Genomic DNA, 14,619 nt, shown 5'->3' on the forward strand with positions numbered 1-14,619 from the left:
ACCAGCTGATCATCTGCGAGCCCGTGGGGCTGTGCTGCTGAGCATAACAAACTGCTGGGCACTGCTGACGTGCGTCATCCAACCCTGGGGTTTTGCACGGGGATTAGTCAGGCTCTATTTGGAAACGCCCTCAGCTGCACTTTGTGCTGCTATATTAGTGTTTCTCAAGCAAGAGGAATTTTCTTTTGCTTCTGCAGCTGCTTCTGCAAAACCCTCTGGTAAGTGTGCGTAGCTTCTCTCAACTACTGCCTGTCTTCTGCCTGCATTTTTAAGCCAGGGTTATGAGCTGAGGCATTTCTTACAGGTTTTTATTGTGACAAATTGTATTTTTTAAATATAAAAATTGATAGCACAGAATTGGCAACAGCATTGAAGGAATAAATATATTTACCAGTTTTTATGCAATAGGTTAATTCAGCTTAAATGTACCTCTACTTTTAAATAGTATGAGAGTAGCTTAAGTGGGGGTGTATTTTCAGAGTGACGTAGCTCTCTGCTGTACATGTCTGCTTCTATTTCTATACAGCAGGAAATACTATAGCAGACCAATTCTTACAAGGATTTGGTTGAGTTTTGTTGGCGGCCTCTATGCAAGCCCTGCGTCTTTGGACTCTGCTTGCCACCTATGCTGTTGCAGTAGGACAAAATCAAGGACAGAAGAATCAGGAGTGTCCTAAGCTCAACACACAGGTACTCTCCTTTAAAAGCACAAGAGGAAATGCTGTTGTCATGTTTTCTGCGAACGCTCTCTCTCCAGATTTTTGATACGGGGGTTTTTTTCCAAACAAAATATCAGAATCCTGTACATTAAGTGCAAAAAGACGTAAATAATTGGACAAAATAAAACAGGAAAAATTATTTTTAGTACACATCCTATTCCATTTCTTACAGTGGCTTAGGCCGCAAAGCCACTTCCAGTTATTTCGTATAACCTGTGCTGCCTATCTAGTTTTGCAGCGTCTTATCAAGCAGCTGTGAAGATACTCCATGTTTTGTTGTTTCATTTCCATAACAACATTTGCCTGTTTACTTTTTGGATAAGTAGTCCTGAGGCTGTTTCTTAGCAAAACTACCAAAAGAGTAATTTGGTAATTACTACTTACTAAGGATTTCTTACCATAGTTGAGTTTACATTGTATGAATATAAAACATATTATGGTTTGGGGTTTGGTAATTGTAAATTAAGGAATATGTGCCCTGAGCTCAGGTTTTACTAGCGGACTGCACGATCCTAACTAGCTCTACATAAAGGACTGACTGGTGTGACTACACTCACGTCCAGTAGCTTTTAATGTTCCTGTCTGAAAGATGAGCATACTAACAGCTGGAGCTGTTACGAGAAACCTCATGGGCTACAATTCAAATTGTCTGCATTAAAGCCAAAACTTGGCTTATACATGCATGAGCATAGGATCACATGTAGCTATATGTGAGTGTAAATAGATGGAGGAAAACACACACATTCCCATTCTGTGGTTTTTGTTCCCCTCCTTCTTGCAACTCACAAATTGCAAATAGCAGAAGTCACAAGAAGAAGCTTGCACACTTTTCAGAAGTTTTTTTGTTAAGTTTGCTTTTGTAGAGTAAGTAGATGAAAGTAATGTTCTGTAGTAATAGCCAAAGGAAGAAGGTAGTGGAAAATAAGATGTAAATTAAGGAATGTGCCCATTTTCTTTATAATTTCACCAAACTCTTGTTTTCTGCCACCAAGATCACTGAAACCAATTTTCTGTAGCTTGCCGGGGTGTCAGATTTCACAGCTATTGCTGATGCCGTACCCTGCCTTTTTTGGTGCACGTCTGGAAGTAAGTGTATGTGATGGCTAGTCTACGGCCTTGGAATTGAGCATTTGCAGTTCCCAAAATAAATGTCATTTATTCTTGGTTTATAGTCTTTTACCTGAGCCTATCACCATAGCCTAGAAATAAGTTTACAAATACTTGAATCCTGTCCATTCATAGAATCACGGAATGGTTTGGGTTGGAAGGGACCTTAAAGATCATCTAGTTCCAACCCCCCTGCCATGGGCAGGGACACCTTCCACTAGTCCATTCTATCACTTTGATTTGCATTTTCCTTGTTCAGAAATAACATTAATAGTTCCCTCTCCCAGCCAGCCCACCATGGTGTGTCCTCTATATGAAGAGGTAGGATTAGGTTTGGAACCCAGTTTAGTCTAAGGCAGGTTTACCAACACAGTAGAAGAAGAGAAATTGTGTGATAATTGAAATTCACATACTGTCAGTAGTATTACAGCTAGTTCTTATTTATTGTCCCAGGATTTTTATGACATTATGGTCATCTGACATTTAGTGGGATATTTTTAATATGTTTGTAAGTGCAAGAACAGTCATTATTATTATTCAGAATTACTGACACTTAACAAAGTACTCAAATCAATCATTGAGTATTATAGAGAAGTTCCCTTAAAATGTTTCCAACCATAATGCAGGGTGTTTTCCTAGCATACTAGATAGGCTTTGTAAAATAACAAAACTTTGTATTTGCCAAGTAGTGTAGGCTTACAGGGTATCAGTACACAAATACTTTGGCCCATTTTTTTATGTCCTTGGTCCAAGCATTCCTTAGCAGACTTACAGTGATAACCTCTTATACTTTTAGTTATTCCTAATCATATTTCAGGCCGTGTATCTGGATTTGATTGTGAAATGAGCTGTATTTCCACGTGGTTAAGATAGCAAGTCATCAGCTAATCCTTCCCAATTTAAAATTACAGATAGTGAAAACAACAGAAGGTCCCACAGTCGTCCCTTAGATGAAGTTTCTTCCCATGAGCGACTCTTCTATTGGACTTCTTTTTTTTTTAGTCATGGGGGCTTGTGTTGTGGTTTTATTGGGCAGGAAAGTAATTGCTCTATGTCCAGCTCTCAGTAAAGTTCAGCATAATCTTAATTCCAGAATATGACTTTATACCTTATGCACACAGCTATCCATTCCCTAGGGTACCTGGTTGGAAATGCCTTCCACGGCATCTGTGAATTCACTTACATACCTGCTGTTCATTTTAGTGATTACCACCAATACTTGTTTAATCATCCAACTAATACAGCAAGCACTTAGATATACACTGTCTCAAATACTAAGAAAGCAATATATAAGCAGCACCCAGATAGAACATAAAGGCAGCTCTGTTGGCACTCTTGCTATCCAATCATGTATGAAGAACTTTATTTCAAAACTAGAATTCAGTAGGTTGTTTCAAGTAAATACCTCTTTATTTAGCCCAGCTACACAGATGCATGTCTCATGTACTAAATAGACTTGTAATTTTCAGAACTATCCTTGTTGTAAACAATCCATTCTGTGGTTTGTAGGACTGGGGGATTTCCAAACCTGTGTGAATCCATTACTGTCCATTCGTCAAGGTATGACTATAACATTGTTAGCTACAAAAGAATTTCCTGCATCCTACAAGCAGATCCTTTTCTATCCTTTTCATAAATCGAAATAAGATCAACCTTTAAAATCATCTTTCTTAGGTTTTTTCTCCTTGCTTCTCTTTGAAGGCTCCCTTAAAAATGTCGGAGACTAGAAACTTACATGTATTTGTGGCCAGTGCATGTGTCGACCGCACATGGCCTTCGGGAGCTGTCATCTTTTAATAGGTGTTTCCAGAGATACCAGCCCCTGGGCTGTTTCAGTAGCACAGAGCTGCCCTCGGTAAGAAAGCAAAACTTGGGTCACACATTTATAAAATGGCAGAATAGAGGCACTTAAGTGAATCAGTATGATGTACTCTCAGATGTCACAATGACATAAATTCCTTTTCCTGTGCCTACGTAGTTTTAGTCCTGTATTTAGAAGCACCTTGCTCTGAAAAGCTTTCATGCCTTTTTTACTTGCTGTGGAGTATTTTATTCGGCTGTTTCTCTGTGTGTTCTTCCCAGTCAACCGCCGCGTCAGAAATTTGGGGGTTTTTTGTATACTTAGTTGACTCAGAGCCCTCTTAAACAATTAACAGGCACAACGATTTTATCAAATTGACTAAACTTTTCTCATTAGCATTCTTTCGCTCTCTGTTCTTTCATCACAGTTCTTTCCAACTTGAATCTGCTTGTCTCTTTCAACTCTGAAGAATGGCAAATATGCAACAAAAAAACAACAGCTAGACGGGGCAGAAGTGTAAGACATTGAAGGAGATAGTTCATCAGAAACTGGTGACTGCTTATTAGACAGTTTTGTTTACTTCTAATATAACAAAACAGCCTAAATACAAGAATTGCTACTTAGTGTTCAGCTGCAAATACGAACACGAGGAGGGACAGTGACTGTTTTGTCTGGGTCTATATCAGATTCCATATCCATAATGAAGACTTGGGTTTGCCTATGAAAAGTGCCCGTAAGACTGAAATTGTCTGGGTCATGCAAGCTGCAAAACAGTATTTTTTCCCCTCCAAAATTAAAATACTTTTCAACTGACTTCGATTCTTGTGCAAAAATGAAAGACCTATTACAAATAAATGAAACTTAAAAACCAATCTTGAGTAGGAGTATCAGTTTACAACACCAAAGCAGGAAGCTTTCATCATACTCAAAATCTTAAGCAATGTCTGCTTTAACATCGTCCACTGGAGTGTTTACTAAGGAGGTTTTTCCTCAGGTTGTTTCAAATATTTACAAAAGGCCTCAGTCTGAAATGAAACAGTAGTAAGCAATCCAGCTTTCCTCATACAGTCTCCCCCTCTGATCCCTCCATCTCCCCCACCATCTGTGCTGTTTAAATCAGTTATATAAGGATGTCTGTCGCTTAGTACCTTAAGTAAACCAAGAATGTTTGAACTGCTTCTTACAAAGCGTCGCATTTAGATGTCACTTTCAGTTTTGCATTCCAAGTCCAAAAATACACACATGATTTGTCTCCTGAAAGTCAGAGGAATTAGATGAGTTTACAGTGAAAAAATTACAACTGGTGTAAAACTGCTTTATCTTTCATTATAAAGAAAAAAAATGCTGCATACCCACCAAACAAATGCTAAGGTTACTTTTTTTTACCAGTATTGTATAACATAGAAAAGAAATACCCTAAAACCCCTTTAAAGAGTTGCAGACTGTTAATATTTTATTTTGTGAAGCTAGTTCAGTGGACATACTTCTGCTGATAATTGGGAATAAATATTTATAACTGCTTTATAGACGTATTTCTCAAAAGATTAGGGAATTCTTTCATGGATATTTTTCAGGATTTTTCTTGTAAACACACACACGCTTTCTCACTGATTCCAAGTTTGGAACATAGCTGTCAGTTGGAAACCAATCCTAAGGTATCTTTTTTGAATTTGCTGTGCTAAGAAAAGTAACAAGGCTCTGCAGCCCCACAGAGAACGACTGTCTTGGTTTAGGGGGTACCATTTTTACAGAAGAGGTCTTTGCCATAGGGTGGGCAAAGGAAAACCTTAACTCTTACAGAGTGAAATGAATCCTTGTTTTTCTTTATGAGACCTATAAAGCAAAGAAATAGTAAATGCCCTGTAATTACTTAAGAATTTTTGGCAAGATACTCTGGTATAGTTGAAGCTTTTTTTGGATGGGTGGAAAACCGTGGAAAATTATCAAAGACTCGTGATTAGGGCTTTAGAAGGATTTCCCTTTTCTGTTTTCATTACTGTCTTTGAGGATTTCAGCCATAAGGTAGCAGTAAGCATACTGGGGATCAGAATTACTGGTTATATTGAAAAATAGGAGCACTGATAGGGAGGAAAAGATACAATCCAGCAAGACTAAATGTAAAATCTAGCACTTTGTGCAACTACCTGTTTCTGCCTAGGCGCAATTTTGAAGAGTATTTGGTTGTTACCAAGCTAATTTGAATCACTGCTGCTACCAACGCAAGTGCATTCAAATGTATGCAAAAAGATACTATCTGCAGGCGTGGGGCAGAGTAGCCCTTCAGCTGAGGCCTGAAGAGAGCAGAGCAGAAAGGTGATACCCACAGTTCTGGATGCTGTGTTTCCAGAATGATAGGGTTCAGATGGATGGGCCAGGGCAACATGAAGCATTGCCAGAGGGTTAGAAAACTGCTCTGCTTAAGAGGAATTAAAGAAATTCGGGTTCATTAGTTCAAGAAGAAGGGAAAAATAGGCATAAGCACGTGTGAAAAACAATTCATTTCCTCCAAGTTGAATGACCTAAAATGACAGTAAGGAAGGTTAAATAGAGATTAAGCAAACTTTTGTGAACATATAGTTAGGCACTAAAATACATGGGTGAGGAAAGCGAGGAATGTGTGAGTGGAGGTTCTAAGAATGGGTTAGACAAGTGCCTGCTGAGGATGATGTAGCTGGAACGCTTTGCTTCTACCTCAGGGCAAAGTAGAACCAATATTTACAGATGACATCCAGTTCCTTCTCCCTGACACACAAGTGTCTTTTCCGTTACAAATGCACGTGTTTGCAAGACTTTAAAGTGTCATCTTTTTCTTGAGTGGTAACTTAATTGCAATTTGACTTCAAGTTGGTTGTTACTAATAAACAAAAGGCTGCTTTTTTTTTTTCATTAGGTCACAAAGATTACATGCTAGGTGTAAGAGAAGGAAAGCTGAATGATCAGAATGCGAAAAACGTGATTCCTAGCACTTCATCATCTCTGACATTCTGTACACAGAAAGTAAAATTTACGACTCAGAAATGTCCGTGTAGACAGACTGCAAATATCTGGTGCCTTTACTTTAGAAAGAGTCCATCCATACATGATTATAGAGGAAGGAAGTACATACTAAATTTTGAAATAAGTAGTTCTTTTACCATTTCTACAAGGTTAAAGAGAAACTTTTAGAGTAAGCAAAGGTTTGGAGGGGAGGGTGTTCTTTGGAGAGATATGTGGGGGGGTGGTTTTTCTTCTTTTTTACCAAATTCAGCATTTATCCTGGTATTCAAGAAATACTTTTCATGCAAAAGGAGTATGTGGTGTGATAGCATGTGTTATTTCAAAAGTGTGCAGTAAAATAAGTAATGGCTGGCTAGGGAGCAGGAATTGCTATACGGCCTTGTTGTACTGGAGTACTTGGTTGACACATGCAGCAGTCTCAACAAAACAACAGGTGTTTAAAATCAGCCTGACTTCTTTATCTATGTTCAAACTGTAAGGGCATATTAAGTGCACCAAGAGCTATTTTTAAGGCTCAACATCTCCCAGTCACCATCACCCTGAACCCCAAGGCGATCCCATACGTCCCGTTTCTATGCATTTCTCTTACTTCCTACAAATATAATTATCTTTTCTATGAGTGACAGCTTATTGTATAATTGGCTACCAAGAAAAGAAATGAAAACAGGTATTGAAAGCAAACAGAACTGTATGCAGTCATCAGTTAATACATCCAGGGTATTTATTTCCTGTTGCTTCTTACTCTTAACTTGCCTTCCTGCCACGAGCATGGCTTGATGTCACGTGAAACTGTTTGTAGACGCAGAGCTTCCAACCTGACGGCTAGCAGGTATTGCCTTGTACGGTTTTTTCCGTAAGTATACTTCTGTCTTTGTTCTTCCTCTTCATAGATGCCGGAATTTCAGAAGAAGACTGTCCATATTAAGAACCCAGGGAGAGTAGAAGAGATTATCTGTGGCCTGATCAAAGGTGGAGCTGCCAAACTTCAGGTAAAGATAGTAGGTGGTGTAAGCAGTTTGGAATGAAAGCAGTCATGTGATTCTTGCTCTATGCCAAAAGAAGTGTCAGAGTATATATATATAGATAGATAGATATATAACAGAAGTCAACCTTCGAGAAATCTCCAAAACTTAGACATTTGTTAATCTTTTCGTAGCCCTCAGTGATTCAACTGTAATTCAGCCAGACACTAGTTAAGTAAATTATATAAACATATAAGCTTAGTAATTTCAGGAAATATTCTGACCAAAGGAATTATAAAAACAGGTTTCTTACAAAAAAAGGTTATTCTTACAGGATATTCTGGATTACATTGCAATAATTCAATAAAGTAGGAAGATTTCTGTGGCACGTATGGTATTCATCTGCAACTATTGCTGATCATTCAGAATTTCTAGCCATTCTTTATTTTGTCCCACCGTGTTGTAAGACAGTTTTGCTTTTTCTTTCCTTAAATAGATTATTACAGATTTTGATATGACATTAAGTAGATTTTCCTACAATGGAAAAAGATGTCCAACTTGTCATAGTGAGTACTTTTTGGGTTTTTTTTTTACTATGGATTGGTTTGTTCACTCCTTTTGGTTTTTCCTAGATTTTAATTTTCTATCCAATTTATTCCCTAATACGTGAGATTTTGTATTGACTTAGTTACCTAACCTGTACATCCTACTGAAGAAGCATTCAGTGCCGTGGTCTGTATGTGGGTTTATGTATATACATTTTAATCACAATCTGTGTGAATTAAAATCAGATAAATTGTCGTTCACAACTTAAACATTAAGTTTGAACTATAGGGTGTTAGTGGCTAGATATGGTAGGGTTGACTTTTAAGAGCCCGTAATAGTCTCGATGCTTGCAAGAACCAGATAGGAAGCTCCTCAGAATTCTTGACGTTTTATTCCCGTAGCCTTTTAGAACAAACAAAGGGAATCCGTTTATTAATGGAGTGGGAATCCTAAAACACCTAGGATGCCCCATGATGATTTCAGAAGCAGTTATATCTCAAGAAGCAGATAAGAGAGCTTGTAGCTGAACTTTTTAATTCAGAGGTGAAGGGAAAGACAGTAATACGTCTTCATGCTGATGAAGAAATGTGTGCCTTTTACTGGTTGCTGATCAGAAAAGTTCTGGGGAACCACAGTGGTGTGTCAGACATTGTCCTCTGCCATTTACAGCATTGTAGAGCAAAGTCAAAGAAATGCACCCTCTCGTTTAACACTTTTTTTTTTCACCCTCCCAGACATCATAGATAACTCCAAGCTCATCACAGAAGACTGTCGGAAAAAGGTGAGCAGAAGACCTACCAGCTGTTGGTTTGTTGTGCGAGCAACTGTTGTTATTCCTGGGCTGTGCTGCCTGTTGACTTACGCAGTGCGACAAGACAAGGGATACCTTCCAATCCTTGAAGCTCTCCGAGAGTTCTCAGAGACTGCAAGGCATCCCGTCACCAGAAGTGAAGTCCTAGGAGCGCTTGGCTCAGCTTCACAGCATCCGCCTTCTCCTCCCAGATGTATTTACAAGCTAAGGCTTTGCTCAAAGAGCTTCCCAGATTCCGTTTTATCTAAATACTGTAATCGGCATGAAGCAAGTTCTTGTGAGTGGTTAGTTCAAATACCAAATGTCATTTTGTAAAAATAAATGAAACATCTGCTGGTTTTTTCCCTTCAGTTACTGCAGCTGAAAGAAACCTACTACGCTATTGAGATCGATCCAGCCCTCACGACTGACGAAAAATACCCATATATGGTGGAATGGTAAGAGACGCCTCCCATCTTCACACGGTACTAATGTTAGACTTAGTAAGGTTTTTAGAAGCAAATTAATGGCAGTAATCAGCTTCCAGCTAACACATTGACTGAATTAATCTGAGTGTTGTGCAACGACGGGTTTTGCTTTGCCGTTAACTGGAAAGATCAAGAACTAACCATAGGGGATGCTCTTCAGCATCAGATTTAAGGAAAGGTGAACCTTAATAAGTCATGCCCCATCCCTGGATGTCTGCAAGGCCAGGCTGGATGTGGCTTTGAGCAACCTGGTCTAGTGCAAGGTGTCCCTGCCCATGGCAGGGGGGTTGGAACTAGATGATCTTTAAGGTCCCTTCCAACCCAAACCATTCTGTGATTCTATGATTTCCAACCCATAGAATGTTTACATTCTAGGTACAACAAATCTCACGCCCTACTCATTGAACAAGGCTTACAGAAGGATAAGTTTGCAGAAATTGTGAGGGAATCTGACGTTATGCTGAAGTAAGTTCCTTTTGGTTTGAACAGTATTGTTTCAGAGCATTTTCTGTAGATGCTTACTGTGTGTTTTGAGGAAAGAAACCAACACACACATTCCTGAGAATGTGACACCGTAATCTGGGAACACAGTGGGCTCTGCACGCCCCTGCTTTATTCATATTTTGTAGCTAACTGCTTACAATGCTTACAGTGTGTACACGAGAGATCTTGGGAAAAAACCTCCTTAAAACCTTCAGTCCCATCTCTACAGACTTCGCTTCTGTAGGCTTTCATCCTCTGGAAAGTGCACTGCTGGCTCTTTTTTGTGTAAGGGGAATGGAGAGTTCAACTTTGTTCCTTTCAGTTCCCTAGAACAGTTTTATCTGAGAGAAAAATGCTGTGACTCGAGGAATATGTTTCATGTATTGTATTAAATATTGTTCTTCCTTCGGGGTGAAAGGCAAGTTTAAAAGGCAGCAAAATCCTTGCTTGGAATGTGCTGTGGCTCCCATCTCTTTTAAAGTCCTCCAAAATTGTCAGTAAATTTTGGGCTACAGAATCAAGCTGTTAAGACTTAATTTGTAGAAATCCATGCTTACACTGACTAAATTCTTGTCTTCTGCAAAACAAAGGGGCACACTGTCTCTGTCTGTTTGAAATCTAAGTCCCTGTTGATAGAATCTTCATTCACAGGCTGAAATCCTCTCCAAAATTTTCATCATGATCCTTTTTTTCTTAAATGTAAAATTCCACCAAACAATGTCTGTGTGGAGAAGGTACGTAGAGATAGTATCATCTTGTTCCTGGAATAGCATACCTAGTTTTGATTGGGTACTGAAAAGCATTCAGGAAAGAAAAACGTTTTCGGGATTTCAAAACAAAACATTTGTTTTATGGTAACACTACTTTTCTAGGAAGTCAAATATTTAAGCAAAGGTTATTGAAAGGAAATGTACAGCCTGACAGGGTCGAGAGACTTCTGCTAGTTGCTTGCTTTTTCTGGAGTGGAATCTGGTTTTTAAGTCTTTAAAACATGATTAGATGTTGGGGGTGGGGCAGAATTATGCACAGAAACAGCTTTTGCCTGGTGCTGGGCTGACGTTTTCTGCTAACCTGAAAAGGTGAGGCAAAGGAAATAAAACGCTCAGGGAAAATAATTGTATTTCCCAAAGATTATGTGAATGTTTTCCAAAAACTCTGACTTCTCCTGGCTTGCTTGATCTGAGATTTTCTTTGTATTTACACCCTGTGTTACAGAGAAGGATACGAGAACTTCTTCGATAAGCTCAGTGAACACAATATTCCTGTGTTCATATTTTCTGCTGGGATTGGGGACATCCTTGAAGAAGTTATCCACCAGGCCGGGGTCTACCACTCTAATGTCAAAGTGGTTTCCAATTTCATGGATTTTGATGAAAATGTATGTATGAAATATGAAATGACACATTCTTACCCAAGATGACTGTTGGTGGTATTCAGTAGCTATTTATATATACTACAAGATTAACATTTTAATGCAACAGATGTAGCCACCTACCCTGCCAAATAGAAAATTGGAATTGCGTACTCGGCCCTCACCCAGGCAAGAAGCAAGCAGAGGACAATTCCAACACTTTAGTGTGGTGTGACTAAGAAACCATAGAATCACAGAATGGTTTGGGTTGGAAGGGACCTTAAAGACCATCCAGTTCCAACCCCCCTGCCATGGGCAGGGACACCTTCCACTAGACCAGGTTGCTCAACGCCTCATCCAGCCTGGCCTTGAACACTTCCAGGGATGTCTTTCAACCATTTGTTTCCTTCAGTGACCACCTCCTGCTCAGCCCAGTGCAGCGCTCCTCCTCCTCCGAGCAGGGGCAATCGTGGGCTGGCTGTCACGGTCACTGCGTTACTCAAGAGTAATGTATCGTGTCCATCATTAGAGATTACGTACTCCAGCGTTCCTTCGAGAGCAACCCCACCTATTTTATTCCAGTTCCTGTCTTCTCTGTAGGATACCAGAAATAACTTCAGGGTTTTTTTTTTCAATAGGGAATATTAAAAGGATTTAAAGGAGAGTTAATTCATGTTTACAACAAACATGATGGTGCCTTGAAGAACACAGAGTACTTCAAACAGCTAAAAGACAACAGTAATATCATTCTGCTGGGCGACTCCCAAGGAGACTTGAGTATGGCAGATGGAGTAGCAAATGTTGAACACATCCTTAAGATCGGCTATCTCAATGATAAGGCAAGTAGCCCCGTACCTTCTCAGCTGTGAGTGAAAACAGGGCCGCTGTAACAGGCTTAGTAAGACAGCAAACCACGTCTTGGGTCCGTATTTGTTTGGAGATTGCCAGAAGTTTTCATGGATTTCTTGCCTTGAGCTTTTTTTCTAACCCAGAAGCTACAAAACCACAAATGGAAGTTGCACTGGGTTTTGTACTGAACTACTCCAAAAAAGATATTTTGCTGAGGAGTAAAATTCAGAGGCTAGAGAAATTAATTCTCTTAAATTCTTGTGGCTACTCCCCCTCCCTTCAAGTCCGGACAGATAATCAAGCAAAATTATAATCTTCCAAATAACCAAGTTTAGGCAGTGTCTCATCTTTTGGTTTTTAAGGAGACAGGGAAGTGATTGTTTGCCAAGTTATAATGCACATCCATTTACGTTCCGGAGAGAGAAAACTTCAGTTTTCTGTTTCTCTCTGCCTTTTGGGAAGCTGAGCGAGTGGCTTTTCTTTCAGTATTTCTCGTGTCAGATCCTGGAACAAACATGAGGTATTAGATCCTGGAATGGCCACAGAGTTCTGTCCGGCTGCTCCTACCCTGTCATCCATGGAATTCACTCCTAAAAGTGATTCCGATTTGCGTGGCTCATTCCCTGAATTTAGGCAGTTTTTTAATGACAAGAAGTCTTTCAGTAATTAATTCTAAAGCTAAGTGGGTCTTTCTCTTTATCTCTTTTGCAATTAGGTAGATGAGCTTTTGGAAAAATACATGGACTCGTACGATATTGTCTTGGTGAAAGATGAATCCCTGGAAGTCGCCAACTCCATCCTACAGAAAATCCTGTAAATTGCAGTCTGAAGTCACTCCATTCGTTCCAGGAGCCAACTGGACAGAAGAGCACACATGTGCTGCCTTAGATGTGTTTGTTACTCATTGATGAACTGTTTAATTTAAGACTTTTATCTTCATTTTAGCATTTCGAAATATCTAGGGTATCCACTGTTAACTAGAAGCTCCTTTTACTACTGTCTCACACTCCCGCGGTAACGAGATTCAAACGGGGTTTGTGGCTGCGGCGAACTGCTGCTGCTGGGATGCTCTGCTACGCTGGTTTCGTTAGGCGTTTCAGAGGAGCATTTTAGGAAAAATGTGGCTGTTTTGTAAAACTGAAGATGGAAACTTCCTGTGAATGAGCAGCGTGCGACGGCGCTGCCTTTTCTTCCTCCCAGGGCAGCGTCCCAGCCTGAGCAGTACTCTGAAGGACCGTGCTCATCTGCTACAGCCTTTCACAGAAGCTGTTCAGACATAGGGGTTTTTTTCAGTAAAAATGCATTATTCACCCAATTCAGGCAAAGTGTCTCTTCTTCATAGATTTTCCTATCGTTAGAAAATATTCTGTGTCCTTCCTCTATCCTCTGTGGAACGGGAAGAATGTTTTCAGTTAGTAGCTCTGAGGTGAAGCTTCTCATCTTTGCAACAGCAAATAGTTTCACAGGCCACCAGGGCACAGCCCCTTTTCACATCTGATTTTGGTGCTGCTCCACTTCCGGCCTGCTGTTACGGCTCGTCTAAAAGCACTTCCCGTGGAATCCTCAGCATGCTGCCCCTGGGCACAGGAGACCAAGCTAGGATTTTCATCCTGGGTTGTAACAGCTGACTTTTAGCCACCTTGCAAAATCAAGTTTCCCCACTCCCAGCCCCACGCCTCAGAAGTGCTTCCGGAACAGCATCTAGCTCTCCGGGCTCTGTTACGCACGTCCCCTCTGCCTGAACACCTACTGAATCTTCCGGAAGCGCGTTCCCTGCCTGCAACACGTCGCAGTACCCGGCAGCGTCGGGGACAGAACAGTACAGCCGAACGCAGCCGCGGCTTTGGAAGCGTACTCTGGGGCGCCGCAGGGGAAGCTGAAGGTGGCGGGGTGACCCCTGCGAGGCCTGAGCTGTACGCCCGGTGCCTTAATAAAGCGGGGGTGATGGTACCACCTCCCTGACACACAGTGCGGTGGTTGTTCCCCACTGCTTTCTCTCAGACACAGCAGGAACCGTGCCATCTCCCATGCCCTGAGGAATTGCAGTGAAATGCGGGAGAGCCTCAGTCTGCGTTCTCGCCCACCGGCAAGCACTGCACATCTCGAGAAGTGTCCTCTTTCCCCTCCGACCTCATCAAAATTCTGACACCAGTCGTGTTTCCTTCCCGACTTCCAGCTGTCACTTTCCCAGGAAGGCAACACGGGGGGTCGTTCCCTTACCCCCCCTCTGCAGTAAACCCGTACCCGTATGTGGAATGCACAGCAGGGGCTGGGCGCGCAATCCCAGCATCCTTTCAGAGTGACCTTGCCAGGGGAGTGCCGGCAGGGAACTGCTGAGCATGGGGACCCCTCAGGGCCTCCAGCCTGCATCTTAACCGCAAAGACGTCTGAGGGATGGTGCCCTTGGATACAACCCGCACTTCTGGCACGGGAGCAGCTCAATCACGCAGAGCGGGAGCCTTAGCGCCATCCGTTTGAGCGGAAAACCGCTTAAACCGTGAGAGGATGGAGGAGAGGACGGCATCT

At 41.1% G+C, this 14,619-nt stretch overlaps 1 protein-coding gene across 1 annotated transcript; it reads left to right on the forward strand.

The window, feature by feature from the left end:
* Positions 1-587: 587 nt before the first annotated feature.
* NT5C3A (5'-nucleotidase, cytosolic IIIA) lies at positions 588-13,191 on the forward strand. The gene is made up of 9 exons (XM_010152406.1): positions 588-690; positions 7,515-7,613; positions 8,083-8,152; positions 8,867-8,913; positions 9,295-9,380; positions 9,786-9,875; positions 11,109-11,271; positions 11,883-12,083; positions 12,809-13,191. Exons 1-9 carry the CDS (start codon positions 589-591, stop codon positions 12,908-12,910), a joined length of 960 nt encoding a protein of 319 aa, XP_010150708.1. The 5' UTR covers position 588; the 3' UTR covers positions 12,911-13,191.
* Positions 13,192-14,619: the final 1,428 nt, after the last annotated feature.

The sequence above is a fragment of the Eurypyga helias genome, unplaced genomic scaffold (genome assembly GCF_000690775.1).
Source record: "Eurypyga helias isolate BGI_N326 unplaced genomic scaffold, ASM69077v1 scaffold24365, whole genome shotgun sequence".
NCBI lineage: Eukaryota > Metazoa > Chordata > Aves > Eurypygiformes > Eurypygidae > Eurypyga > Eurypyga helias.

Bases quoted from the DNA above. Each gene is read 5' to 3' on its own strand.
- NT5C3A (XM_010152406.1), top strand. From the start codon at position 589: ATGCAAGCCCTGCGTCTTTGGACTCTGCTTGCCACCTATGCTGTTGCA. The intron at 8,914-9,294 runs GTGAGCAGAAGA...TTTTCCCTTCAG, and splicing joins CAGAAGACTGTCGGAAAAAG to TTACTGCAGCTGAAAGAAAC. The intron at 9,381-9,785 runs GTAAGAGACGCC...TTTACATTCTAG, and splicing joins TACCCATATATGGTGGAATG to GTACAACAAATCTCACGCCC.